The sequence below is a fragment of the Macrosteles quadrilineatus genome, unplaced genomic scaffold (genome assembly GCF_028750875.1).
Source record: "Macrosteles quadrilineatus isolate MER2022 unplaced genomic scaffold, UCM_ALF_1.0 Scaffold_2__2_contigs__length_208266976, whole genome shotgun sequence".
Lineage (NCBI taxonomy): Eukaryota > Metazoa > Arthropoda > Insecta > Hemiptera > Cicadellidae > Macrosteles > Macrosteles quadrilineatus.
This window is the reverse complement of record NW_026542595.1, coordinates 147,685,966-147,699,851: the sequence shown is the minus strand read 5'-3', so window position 1 is coordinate 147,699,851 and position 13,886 is coordinate 147,685,966. Positions and strand designations below refer to the sequence as shown.

The 13,886-nt window shown below is 35.3% G+C and overlaps 1 protein-coding gene across 3 annotated transcripts; it reads right to left on the bottom strand.

The window, feature by feature from the left end:
* Positions 1-3,939: 3,939 nt before the first annotated feature.
* LOC128986395 (N-alpha-acetyltransferase 38, NatC auxiliary subunit-like) lies at positions 3,940-12,917 on the bottom strand. Of its 3 annotated transcripts, none has more exons than XM_054406749.1 (3): positions 12,650-12,910; positions 10,091-10,277; positions 3,940-4,157 (listed from the first exon to the last, which is right to left on the bottom strand). In XM_054406749.1, the coding sequence occupies exons 1-3, from the start codon at positions 12,719-12,721 to the stop codon at positions 4,048-4,050; spliced, it is 369 nt and encodes a 122-aa protein (XP_054262724.1). In that variant the 5' UTR covers positions 12,722-12,910; the 3' UTR covers positions 3,940-4,047. The 3 variants fall into 3 exon arrangements, with proteins under 3 accessions (XP_054262724.1, XP_054262725.1, XP_054262723.1); XM_054406750.1 differs by lacking the exon at positions 3,940-4,157 and adding an exon at positions 7,431-8,399 and having other exon boundaries at positions 12,650-12,917; XM_054406748.1 differs by lacking the exons at positions 3,940-4,157; positions 12,650-12,910 and adding an exon at positions 7,431-8,399 and having other exon boundaries at positions 10,091-10,223.
* Positions 12,918-13,886: the final 969 nt, after the last annotated feature.

Sequence of the window (13,886 nt, the reverse complement as noted above, 5' to 3'; positions counted from 1 at the left end):
AGGGATGACTACAGAAGACGAGTGGTACAACAAGAGTCTGTCTGCTCTGAGGATGAACACCAGTCATCACCCCAACCTCGCAGCACCAATGCTGCAGTACCAGACATAATGACGACTCAACTCTGACTGTACACTGCGCCTATATTGATATACTACATCTATTATCTAACACTATTGACTTTTATAGGGATGACTACAGAAGACGAGTGGTACAACAAGAGTCTGTCTGCTCTGAGGATGAACACCAGTCATCATCCCAACCTCGCAGCGCCAATGCTGCAGTACCAGACATAATGACGACTCAACTCTGACTGTACACTGCGCCTATATTGATATACTACATCTATTATCTAACACTATTGACTGTTATAGGGATGACTACAGAAGACGAGTGGTACAACAAGAGTCTGTCTGCTCTGAGGATGAACACCAGTCATCACCCCAACCTCGCAGCACCAATGCTGCAGTACCAGACATAATGACGACTCAACTCTGACTGTACACTGCGCCTGTATTGATATACTACATCTATTATCTAACACTATTGGCTGTTGTAGGTATGACTACAGAAGACGAGTGGTACAACAAGAGTCTGTCTGCTCTGAGGATGAACACCAGTCATCACCCCAACCTCGCAGCACCAATGGCGCAGTACCAGACATAATGACGACTCAACTCTGACTGTACACTGCGCCTGTATTGATATACTACATCTATTATCTAACACTATTGGCTGTTGTAGGTATGACTACAGAAGACGAGTGGTACAACAAGAGTCTGTCTGCTCTGAGGATGAACACCAGTCATCACCCCAACCTCGCAGCACCAATGCTGCAGTACCAGACATAATGACGACTCAACTCTGACTGTACACTGCGCCTATATTGATATACTACATCTATTATCTAACACTATTGACTTTTATAGGGATGACTACAGAAGACGAGTGGTACAACAAGAGTCTGTCTGCTCTGAGGATGAACACCAGTCATCACCCCAACCTCGCAGCACCAATGCTGCAGTACCAGACATAATGACGACTCAACTCTGACTGTACACTGCGCCTATATTGATATACTACATCTATTATCTAACACTATTGACTTTTATAGGGATGACTACAGAAGACGAGTGGTACAACAAGAGTCTGTCTGCTCTGAGGATGAACACCAGTCATCACCCCAACCTCGCAGCACCAATGCTGCAGTACCAGACATAATGACGACTCAACTCTGACTGTACACTGCGCCTATATTGATATACTACATCTATTATCTAACACTATTGACTTTTATAGGGATGACTACAGAAGACGAGTGGTACAACAAGAGTCTGTCTGCTCTGAGGATGAACACCAGTCATCACCCCAACCTCGCAGCACCAATGCTGCAGTACCAGACATAATGACGACTCAACTCTGACTGTACACTGCGCCTACTCAACAGCACCTTGCTAGATCAGCTGCAGGAGCTCATCTAAACTGGGACTATTTTTTCAAATTCCTAGTGTAGCAGTTATACTATGAAATTCAGTAATTTGTTAAACAAGATGGAATTGTATGCATTTTGTTTTGTCTGACTATTTTAAACGTTCAGTGTTTACAGGGAGTTCAAGTTGTTACAATGTTCGTGAAGTTTTTAGGGTGAATAAAAAATTTGGATTTTCCAAAGGGTCAAGAGTAATAAAGACCAGAAGCATCAAACCAGTATAATAATGTTCAAGACCAATCTAAGAGAGGAGTTAGGTCTAACACTACAGTTCATCTTGCTCAAAACAATAATTTAAACCATGGACAAAAGAGAATAGAATATTGATATAATAACATACAAGAAATTAATTTTTGAAAAGTTTAATTGAGTTAATAAATAGTGGTGCACAATAAAGTCTAAGTTAAATTTGAGGGTGATTATTTTATAGACACTGTTTCTTATTTCTAAAATATTGGTTTTAGATGCATTTGACTATATTTGAAGCTCTTGAACATGGTTAAAATATTTGGCTTGTAACTAAAACTCATCTCAGAAAAAAATACAACATTACTTTAGATACTAGTGTAAGGTTGAAAGTTTCAAACCCATAGATAATAAAAAAAGAATTACGAAGCTTTGCCACAAAATAAAATGCTTTAACAATGTTGTAATAAGACATGAACTCCTAACATAAATATCAACACATTTGTAAGAAATGTTTATACTATTGTGTTTATTTCATTAAATCTTCATTTTGTACCTTATAAAAATATCCTTTTCAAACCATAATAGCAGTTTTGCAAATAAAGTGCCATCAAATAATTTTAATTTTATTAGTATTCAATGTACACTACTAGAAACTAAGTTTTACTATTGGTACTCCAAGTTGTTTCTGTGCAAAGTATTTGTTGTTTTGTCTATAATTTATTAATTTATGCTTGCTGTACATATTTGTTAGAGAATTATTTTGTCTTTTGAGGAAGAGAATAGAGGTTGGATATTATGTACATAAAAGAAACAAAATGTGTGATAAGTATATCTTTGTATTGTATGTATGTTCTATGTATTGTGATCTGAAGTTTGTTTGCAATTTGTGAGCCTTATCAAGACATAGTAATGTTTATAGAATAAAAAAAAGATTTTTAAAACTGGTCAAAGATTTACATTTTCTTGCAGGTTTTTTATTTTGAAAAGAAAACATTCATAGGAAATAATAGACGGGTCCAGTGGTTAGATCTCTTTTTTAAGGCCTGGTTCATATCAAGCTGATTACTAACAGCTTAGAAAAAGAGATATATCTCTTAATTGAGGAGAACTTTCTATAAATTGAAAAATTCCCTCCCTTGAAATGCATAATGGAAGTAATTTGATTCTATAAGATTACAAAATCAATAAGACATTTAACAGTTTAGATAACAACACCCAAACAACTTACAGGATACCTTTGTATAAGTATATTTTTAAAGCACATTACATTTTAATATACAGCGTGTTCCACAATGTGTTTTCGTTCAGGTCATTTTATTTGAAAAAATTACTTCGGTTCTTGTTACTTTAGATTTTACTTAGTTAAACAAAATTAAGGTTGTTTAAAAGATAAGACAATGTTATATCATTAATTAAGTTTGATACGTCTGTAGTTTGGTATTTTAATTTCAAACATATCAACCTCTTTGAGGGACACCCTGCAAATTTATTTATTTATCTCAGAATTACAATATTATTCATTGCAAAAACAAATTGCAAATAACTAATTAGATCTACTGTACTTTGTTACCTTTTGATAAACCTTCTGTATGCATAATCCTAATATATTTTGAATGAATGTGTATCTGTATATTAAAAAAAATGGAGGTCACTTATAATGTTCCTAAACCCAATTCTTTGATAAAATTGGACTTGAAAATGATAGGGCAACTGAATGATAAAAAGTTTACATGAGATTAATTTAATGGATGCAATTTCAATTTTAGAATTAACTATGAAAACAGGCGATTGTAGAAAAAATACATTTGTAAATTTACCTTTAAGAAATACCCTTTTCACATTTTTACTTAGATTTTCAACTGAACAGAATTTAAAATTTATTTTAGTCATAAAAATTGTAAATTTCAGATATTTTTTCATATAAAGTTATCAATTTAGTACCTACAGAGTTGTAAGATAACTCTCTTTGAAAATAAATATAGCCTTTATTGACAAGTAGCCTAACTTAAATTATCTGAGATATTATTTGCTGACCATTTTTTTGAAAACAACTGTAATATATAAAACCAACTAAAATAATCTTGCTTTCCCAACAGTTTAATTTATTCATGTAAACTACAGCTTAAGATTGTACAATATTTAGGAAAGTACCACAATTTATAAAAGCGTATTAGCAATTTTCAAACAGACATGTATTCATAGTATGTAAACATTGTATCAATAGATGTCTTGTACATAGTGAAAGGATAAAGAAATAAACGTGTTTTTAATGTACTGGTTTGTAATATGACTCCAGAAATGATTTACACAATGATTCAACAATTTAAATGATAAAAAACCGTCAAGCTGGATTGTGTTTTCTGATCGAGGTTTATGTGACGTCTTTTTCTGATGGCTGACTATCAAAATGAATGTTTACAATGTGACGACCAGGAACCATCACAAGTCCAAGAAGTCTTGGTTCATCAGAGAATCCACATACTGCAACAATCAATTCATTTTAACTAGAGAAATACAATTACGTTTTTATGTTTAGTGTTATTAAAACAAAATAGTGCAAAACTAAAGGTTACTACGTCTGTTTCCGCGATCTCAAACTGCTGATTGTGACAACAAAGGAAAGGGTGTGTTTTTAGTTCCATTTGACTAGGTTATGTTTTGTCTCAGTTGCTTAGTTGAGTATCATGAAGCCTGTCAACAAATGGCTTCTACAATACAAGAAAAAGCTCCTTCAACAAATTATGTGAGGGCAAAACTCTGGTCACAGCAATCCCAGACCTGAAATCAGCTTGAACAGCTAGGGTGCTAGGATAGGTGACAGATTCAGTACACCAGTTTCTACAGTAGCAATGGGACTCCTTAGTAGGGCTGTAGGACGATAACTTTTAGCGGGTTCTCGAAATCCGCTAAAAACTAAGAGGTAGATATGCCGAGGTTTGAATTTTACTTTATGTTAAACCTACGAATTGCCCCAAAATGTAATTATACAGTTACCTCTAACTCTAACCCTGGTAGGATTTCTACAATATTCCCTGAAAATGTTTAGATTTTTTTCCTATTTAAATTACATTAATTTTAATGAGTACCTAGGTTTGCTGCTACAGGGAAGCTATTGAGGTGTGTTTTTTTATTTAAATGTTGATAGCTTAGTATGAAATAAACAAAATTGCCAAATTTTATTAAAATACTAGCTGGCCCGACAGATGTCGTCCTGTCCTATTGTGGTTTTATGTCAAATGCTCGTTTGTTTTCAAGATGAGCTCGTTCGCAAGGCTCAATCACGTCCTGGTTGTAGTTCCTTCGCTACGCTCACTCACCTTTAGGTTGGAGCTCATTCGCTGCGCTCACTTGCCTTCAGGTTAGCTCATTCGCTACGCTAACTCGCCTCCAGGTTGAAGTTCGTTCGCTACACTCACTCACCTTTTGGTTGCTAATTAGCTGTTCTCATAAATAAAAAAAAATATATATAGTGCTGCACCCTGTTGGTAAACCTATTAACTTTTTAATGCTATTGAACATCACAGAATCAAATTGTTTAGTTGAACCAGCTGTTAAGATTCTTTAATTCCATTTAAATATGAGTACTCATAAGGTTAACATGGGAAACTCCAGATCCACTGGGACGGAGCCCTTTTGAAGGATCTGCACCAGACTTCACACAAACAACCATCCTTGAATAATGCTTAATAACTTCTGAAAGTTTCATTACAATCCGTCAAGCGGTTTTGGAGTCCATAAAGGACAAACAAACATACATTGGATTCTATATACAGGGTGATCAACTCAAGGAGGCCACCATTGGGATATCGGAAACGGTAAGAATTAGAGAAAACTTTAAATGGGGGACATTCCTTTATTTTTTGTGGCAGTTAAAAATATGATTTTATATTTTTGAAATTCAGCCGTCATTTTTCAAAATGGCGGTCAACTTTGAAATTTCTTATGGAACACCCTATATTTTATCATGTTTTCAGATAGAACATGCAATTTAAAAACTTTTTTATTCTTGACATTTTTTCAATAAACCCACTCGTTTAGGAGTTACAGCCTATGGAAAAATGACTTCCGGTGTACATTTTACATCATGTAGCTCCTAATCAAGTAGGTTTATAGCGAAAATGCGAAGAGTAAATAGGTCAAATGAGTCTTAAAATTGCATCCACATTCCAAAAACACCATAAAATTCGTAAAAAATATAAATTCTATGATTTTAAAAATGGCGGTAAACTTGGTAAGTGGAAAACTGTGTATTTTATGTTCTTTATGGAATGTGGATGCAATTTTAAGACTTACCGTATTTGACTTATTTACTCTTCGCATTTTCGCTATAAACCTACTTGTTTAGGAGCTACATGATGTAAAATGTACACCGGAAGTCATTTTTCCGTAGGCTGTAAGTGCTGTAACCCCTAAACGAGTGGGTTTATCAAAAAAATGTCAAGAATAAAAATGTTTTTAAATTGCATGTTCTATCCGAAAACATATAATATAGGGTAAAATATAGGTGTTCCATAAGAAATTTCAAAGTTGCCCGCCATTTTGAAAAATGGCGGCTGAATTTCAAAAAACATAAAATCATATTTAAAATTTTCTCTAATTCTTATCGTTTCCGATATCCCAATGGTGGCCTCCTTGAGTTGATCACCCTGTATATAGAAGATAGATAGATATCTATACAAGCAAACTACAACAGTTTATTTATTCTCCATAAGAATAACATGGGAATTTTAAATTTAAAGTTTTTTAATTATCTCCGTAACCGTTAGGCATACAATAACACTTCAATATACAATATGATTTCTTTTTTTAAGCTCTACAAAATAGTTTGGAAAGAAATTGTGAAATTTTATGTTTTTAGAGACAAAAATGGGGAAAACCAACCACGTTTCTACCAAATTTCATCAAAATCGGATCATTTTTGCTCCAGTTATCGCGCTAAGGGACACATGTCACATATTTATATATACCGTATATAATGTATATGAATTTGAACGGAGGGTGTTTTTGGCCTCTGGGGACCTCAAAACGAAAAAGTAAAACAGTCGCGGGTCCATGTCTTACCATGAGTACTAAGGTAATAGCTTATTCCCTATATGGGAAATTCGCTAAAAAAAACCCTTACTTCAAAACGCCCCTTATTTTACAAATGGTTTAGAGTTTAAAGATTCATAGAGTTTTAGTCCAGTAATATATGTCTAGCTAAGATTGCCATTCCTACAACATAACTAAAATTTATTTTAAAACTATTTTACATGCTTAAAATATTTTCTGTTTTAACTAAACCGAATCAAGCTAGGTCACCTGAGGGTCGGTTAAAAGAGGGTTTATGTAACTGTATGTAGGGGCTGGCAATGTTATTTCACCCTAGAAGAAGTTGCATTACTGTTTAAATTAAATTTACAAAAAATGTTTTTATCTAAATTCTGGATAAGATAAAATTTATAAGATACTTGATTGCTGGGGTTTTTCACAATCCATCCGCAATTACAAATGATAATATTGATTTGCCCATGTGATTGTAGGAGATGTTCATAATTTTGTTGTGGTTAAGGGGAAGTTTCACTTAAAAAGAATGGCTCAGGTTGATTTGGTCTAGGGCCCCAAATAGATCTACCCTAAATCCGGCACTGGCAAGAGGCACATGGTTTTCTCGAACCTCCTCTAGACATTTTACTGCCCAAGAGTCAGACATTAATTTGAAAGAAAAAAAAACATTTTGGAAAAAAGGTAACTTGTATACAACAGCAAAAGCGATAAAGATTGACCATTTATTCCAACCATCTACTATAATAGTAGTCTAAAATAAATCACGGTTTTATCTTCTTGGACAAAAACCTTTTACTGAAATCAATATCAATATCTGATATTTGATCGTACTGGGATATTAACTCATCAAAGCTAAGAACACTGAAATGTTCTCCTTTAGATTGAAAGTCTGAACACCCCTTTGGGCTAAAAATAGCCACGGAAGCAATGTGGTTGTTGCTGATCATAGTCTCTTGAAACAGCCACCCTTCTTGTTTTTGGCCTTCAACAAAAACTTGTGTGTCACCCACAACCGAATTAACAGCCAAACGGAGGTTTTTCAGTTTAAAACATATCTTTTGAAGGTCAACTGTGATGCCTGTCCCAGTTGCTTTTGTGTAGCTCTCCTTCAAACACCAAAACCGATAAAACATTGCCATCTGCTCACATTCAGTGTATTGGGATTTCACCACACTCCACTCTTCAGCTGCAAACTGTTTGTTCATCAATCGGAAAAATTCTGGAACAGTCGTTGTCCTCTGTTTTTCTACTTTCATTACGTCCACCCCCACTTTTACATCACCCATTTCCCCAGCTAAAACAACAAAATCACCACTGTGCGAAATATTAAACTGTACTCTGCAGGACGGGTAAAGTTCCTGTGGAAAGTATGGCTTTTTATGCTCAGTATCACGGAAAATCTTGACTTTTTTCCACGGAATACCTGTAGCATCACATATAAACTTCTTGGTCAAAAATCGTCCAATGATTGCCGATTTGGCATCTTTTTGAAAAATAAACTTTCCTACTTGTTCTTTGTCTTCAGCATCAAGACCACTTGCTAAAAGTTGAACATCATATTCCGATGGTGACCAGTCCCGGCAGTTGAATGCCCATCTGGCACTTTGGATACGAGACATTTTTATGATTCTCAAAAGCATCCAATCATCATTAATCTCCTTCAGATGTGCATAATACCTGAAGCAAACAATAACGATGATTAGTAGCTTAAGAGAATCACATTTAACTTACAATAGGCCTACAAAAGCAATTGGTTTTTTAAAACATTCTCCCAGAAGTATTCTCAACTAAAGGTTTTTTATGTTTCTCTACGGCATAAGACGTCAATGGTACTTTCATGTTTTTTGAAAGGGATCTTGTACCGGTAACTACTTAAGAAATGTTGACCTTTTGCAGGGCTGTTGCGTGGGTGGGACGACCGGAAAACCATCCTGGGCCCTGCGGGCAAGCAGTGGCTTTGGGGAGCGCCGGCAAGTGCCACGGCTAAAGTAGTAGAAAATATTAGAAAAAAATTATGTTAGATGTATCGCGATGCTCAATTTTTTTAGCCTAGCCTAAAAGCTTGAGGAATCGAACACCAAGTCAGAAAATCAAGCTCAAGCTGAGCTTTTACAGTTGCAACGTAGACAATGATCATGTTTCCGAGACCGTGGTGGATAATCAAGATGATAATCCATTTATCCGCATCACAGAGGATGACGATTGATGAGGATAGACTATGCTACTTTTGTTACTGCACAAAACACTTAGGATTAAACCGGCATTGCGGAAGATGATGATGTCTTCAGGACCCCTGAATAATCTTGATTATACTGTAATCGTGGAGGACGATGACTGAATTTCTGTTACCGATGGATATATTTAGGATTTTGTCGCAATCACATGAGACGATAATGATGGAATATATGACCTCAGGAGATTATCTCAATTTCGCTGCAATCACGGAGGGCGATAATAATGTCCACAATACCGATGGAATTCATCTTGTTTTTGTTGCGATTACGGAGGACGATGGCTAACTTATATCTCTGTTACTGCCAAAAATATTCAGGATATTGAGGCAATCATGGAAGACAGTGAGAATGATCACACTACCAAGAAATAATCTTGATTTCGTCCTAATTGTGGGTGACAATGATGATGATGATATCCATACGACTGCAGAAGACAATTTCGTTTTTACCGTGATTGTGGAGGACAATGACTATATTTCCGATGGATATATTTAGGTTTTTGGACGATAGTGATTTGCCCAGTGCAGATGATGTCTCAGAAAGCATCGTAACCCGCCATGAGCATCGCTCATTGTATGTTTAAGGGGGAGGAGGGCACCTGCCAAACATCCCGTCATGGGCCCCAATAAACCACGTGACAGCCCTGACCTTTCATTACAGTACCTATCTCATTGATCGCCCAAGGACAAATGGCATCTTAGTAGGCTACAGGATCAGTCATGTCTGGAACTGATCGAATGATATTCACATTTGAAGTTGATCACTAGGCTATAGCCTCTCGAGACAGTATTTGACAATATTTTTGCAAGTAGCCTAAATTATTGAGTTTGTTGCCCAAATTGTTTTTGGTGGTAAACCATGGCAGTGATTTTGTTTAGTAACATTCTAAAGACATCGCTTAGGTGTTATCAGTTACCTTTCGATCCTTTGAACCAATCAACCCTTTATTTCATGTTGGACACCCATGCAAACGAAAGGCTAAAAGGAACCTCAAACCTTTAGGCCTACTGTAGATAAATAATAGGGTACAGTCACAGTCTAAGATTGAACCAAATGGAATACGAAAATGTAAAATAAATTGAATAAAAACAAGGGATCTGAAAAGGAATTTAGAATAAAAGATACTAGTATTACCTTCAGGGTTAAGGTACTCGCTGCAAGATCCCAAAATTACATTTCCATCTCTGTCTGTGCACAAAAACATCCCAATAAGAATTCTACCATCGGTCATTTCAATCTTCATATGTTTGTTGATCCAGCTTTGCAGTTTCTGTTTACCTTCAGCAATCTCTTCAGGATTTTTTACAGGGGTATCATCATTCTGAAAATAAAAATCACAATTAGTTGTTTAGTCTTAACTCAAAAAAGTGTCTTTTTCATAAACTAGGGGTGCCGGTATTTTTCTTTGATAAAAAAAGAAACGGTAGGTAATTACTGTGATAAATTGTTGCAAACCGTGGAAAGTTTGGGAATACACAGTGATACTGCTTCAAAGATACAAACTACCGTACTTATTTTGTAAACAGCAAAACCAAGCTAGCTTTTGATCAGTATCACACCATGGCATATATTGACATTTTCACAATAGGCCAGTGTTTAATATAACCATAGACTATTGTGGTTGTCTGTGATATAACTTATGACTTATTTCTATTTGTTTACTGAAAATTGCTTCTGGGCTTAGGACATATTGTAGTACTGTACTTAATAAGTAACGATGCACGTCAACACAATAATGTCAACAAAAAAATAAACAAACAGGTCTTAACTTAACACTAAACTTGATAACAAAACTCAGTTAACTTATTGTTGTGATGTTGAGATCTTTTAATAAATAGAACCATTACGGATGTTAAAGCTGGGTTTTCCTAGACGCGGAGTCGGCCAGCGGAGAGCGGACAACGGAGAGCGGAATTGAAATTAACATGGCATTCCGCTCCGCTGCTAGGAAAACAGTAACATTAAATTACCTAAGACAAGCTGAGTCCGCTCTCCGTTGTCCGCTCTCCGCTGGCCGACTCCGCGTCTAGGAAAACCCAGCTTTAAACACACTCCATTAGTAGATTTCTCATCCTTATGGAACAGCTGAAGCCAACTTTATTGTTTGTTCTGTGCGTTGCACTGAAGGGGTTGTGTTTACAATTTGTTTCTTGTTAGGTACTTCAGTAATTTAAAACCTCGTTCAACAAAACAAAACAATCTAATAATCAAATATAACTGGTCTCCTAGTTATAACCAATCATCCTAGTAAAGCACAATCATCAAAATAGCCCAAAAATAAAAGAAACAAAATTTTGTCTACACTTGCGATCAGTGCCTACGTACATGAACTAAACACAAAAACTAGCTTCAAAACTTACAATGGGATGAGAAGGGATGGCAAGATATTGCTGAGAAAATGTTGCGAGGAAAATTTATAAAAACAGTTACCGGTACTTAGCTAAACTTAGGACTGAAGTATGTGCAGGTTTCGTCCAGTTGAAAGGGGGGGGGGGACTGCTTTGGAATTTAATCTCATTGGGTGGGGGGAGATTGAAAATTTGCATTCTGGGGCGATCTGCTGAGTTATAACTTAACATAGAAATCACTAATTATCGATCACAGACATCACGTTAATATAGTATATTTATTTTGTTAGGCTACCTACATTATGATTTTAAATAATATCCTGAGTTGACAAATTACTGTTGTTTCCCTTGGTGAAATAAAATAAACAAGGAAAAATGGAAAACTTTCATTTTGTCGACTAATTGGCTGCACTTTAGTATCTCTCCTACTTACACCCGTCCGATGAAAAATAGGCTATTGATATATTTAGATTATTCCATATATCGATTTTGCTATTTCATTCGGTTATAGGGTACAGGTTCAACCTAACTATCTTACCCAAACTTTACATATTGAATGTAATGATCGAAATATATTCATTCTTAACACGTTCACTGCTAATGACGCACTTGTGCGTCATAAGTATATTAGCAGATATATAATACATAAAGTATATAATTACATAATATATTTTAATCCACAATTTATAATATAAAATGTATTTAATTAAAGATATATTGTCACTCAATTAACATGATCATGTTAATGTTTATGTTTTTTAGCCATTTATAAAAGTATTACATATCATTAGCAGTGAATGTGTTAATGAGTGTGGGACAGATAACTAAAGTGCAGCCGATTAATTTATCCTATCCTTGAGGAGTTGTAGGCCTACCCAATTTTTGGATGTTAGAATCAAGTTCGATAAAAATTACAAACCCGGCTCTTCCGGAACATTTTAAGCAAGCCATGTCTCCTTCATCGTCTTTAAATTTTGTAGGCTAAGTCTACTTTTTTAGACCTACCCCAAAGGGAAGGAGGCTGCAGCATTTATTTATTTATTTTACGGTTAGGCCTACACCATTTTTACAGGGTTGACATGCTGATATTGATAGAATATTGAAAGATTGAGAATAATGCAGTCTTAAACAATGAATGATCAACATGTATATGAAAGGCCTTAGTTTCCATTTTAACTGTTAGGTAAACCATTCTCATCACATTAAAAGCTGTAAAGATAGCTGAAAAAATTGGATTGTCTAATCCATACTAATAGGCCTAGGCCTACTTAAATTAGGCCTCTTTCATAGAAATAACTTATTCAACCTGTCATTGTAACTTAGGCTATTCAATTAAGTGCCTTACCTCATGCTTGGATTTGTAAGAAGCCAATTGACAATTTTCATTTATATTTCCATCTGAGTTATTAGTACGCATATTACCAAACCCTTAATATACAGGCCTAACTTAACCTCTACAAATTTGAAAGCACTGAAAGTTGTAATTGTAAGTTATGATTATTTTTTATTTTTTATGAGCTTCATAATCTTAAATAAATACTTAATCTAAAAAAATATAATTATTAGACTTTGCACTTAGTAGAAGAGGTAAGGTTAGAAATCGATTAGACACTCCTACAGCTGACTTGACAGCAGCTGCAGCTGCAGACACTAACACAGTTTTTTTCTTATACTACAAAGTGCATTCGGCACGGGCAGTGTTGCCACTCGAAGTGGAAAATACATTTCCTTCTTCATAATCGACAGCACCTTTGATTTTAGACCATGTTAGACCAATGATTTTACTTCTTGAAACACAGATCGTAAATCTTATACTTGCACTGATTTAAAAGTTGTATTCAATAATATTTTTTCATGTCCTTTTTTAATTTTTTTTTTTTTTTACCTGACCAGACAATAATTTGTTTATTTTTAAATTGTTTAAATCAAATTGACTTATCCAAAATTGGGGGTTTAAACACACTAAATACAATAATAAAAACTTAAAAACAGAATAAATAAGTCTTACATAACCAAATAGGCCCTACTAAAGACTTTATTTTTTATGTGGAGTGTGGCAAAAAATTTGTGTGGGAAAAGTAAGTAAATGCAGCCATTATAGCAACTTTTGTGTGCTACAATCAGTGCAAGGAAGCCCTCTTTGTGAGTCAACTGTATGAAAAGTATTTTATTTAACTAATATCATTGACTTTTGGTTATTCTGAAGCAAAACATCCCATGCAGTGCTCATTACAGCCCAGTCAATTAATGATCCAAAAGCAGTGGGTGTAGGTGTAGGAGTGTGTGATCAGGTAACTAAGCGATTCCTTCAGAAACTTGTTCAGGGGGCTAAGGGTGTTAACATACCAAAAGTCCTGACTCCTTTGGTGGTGAGCCAGGGTGGTGGAGAGGAGTAGGGGGGAGGGTAAAGGTACGCATTTTGGGGTTTTCGATTATATCTCAAAAACCACAGAAATGTCAAACCAAAATGTCAATTAGTTTCTTCTTAGGTGTTCTATCCTTCTATTCAGTAAAATCTGCCATCTGAGGGAATAGTCTTGGCCACATGGATCTGGAAATGTACACTGACACTGACATTTCCA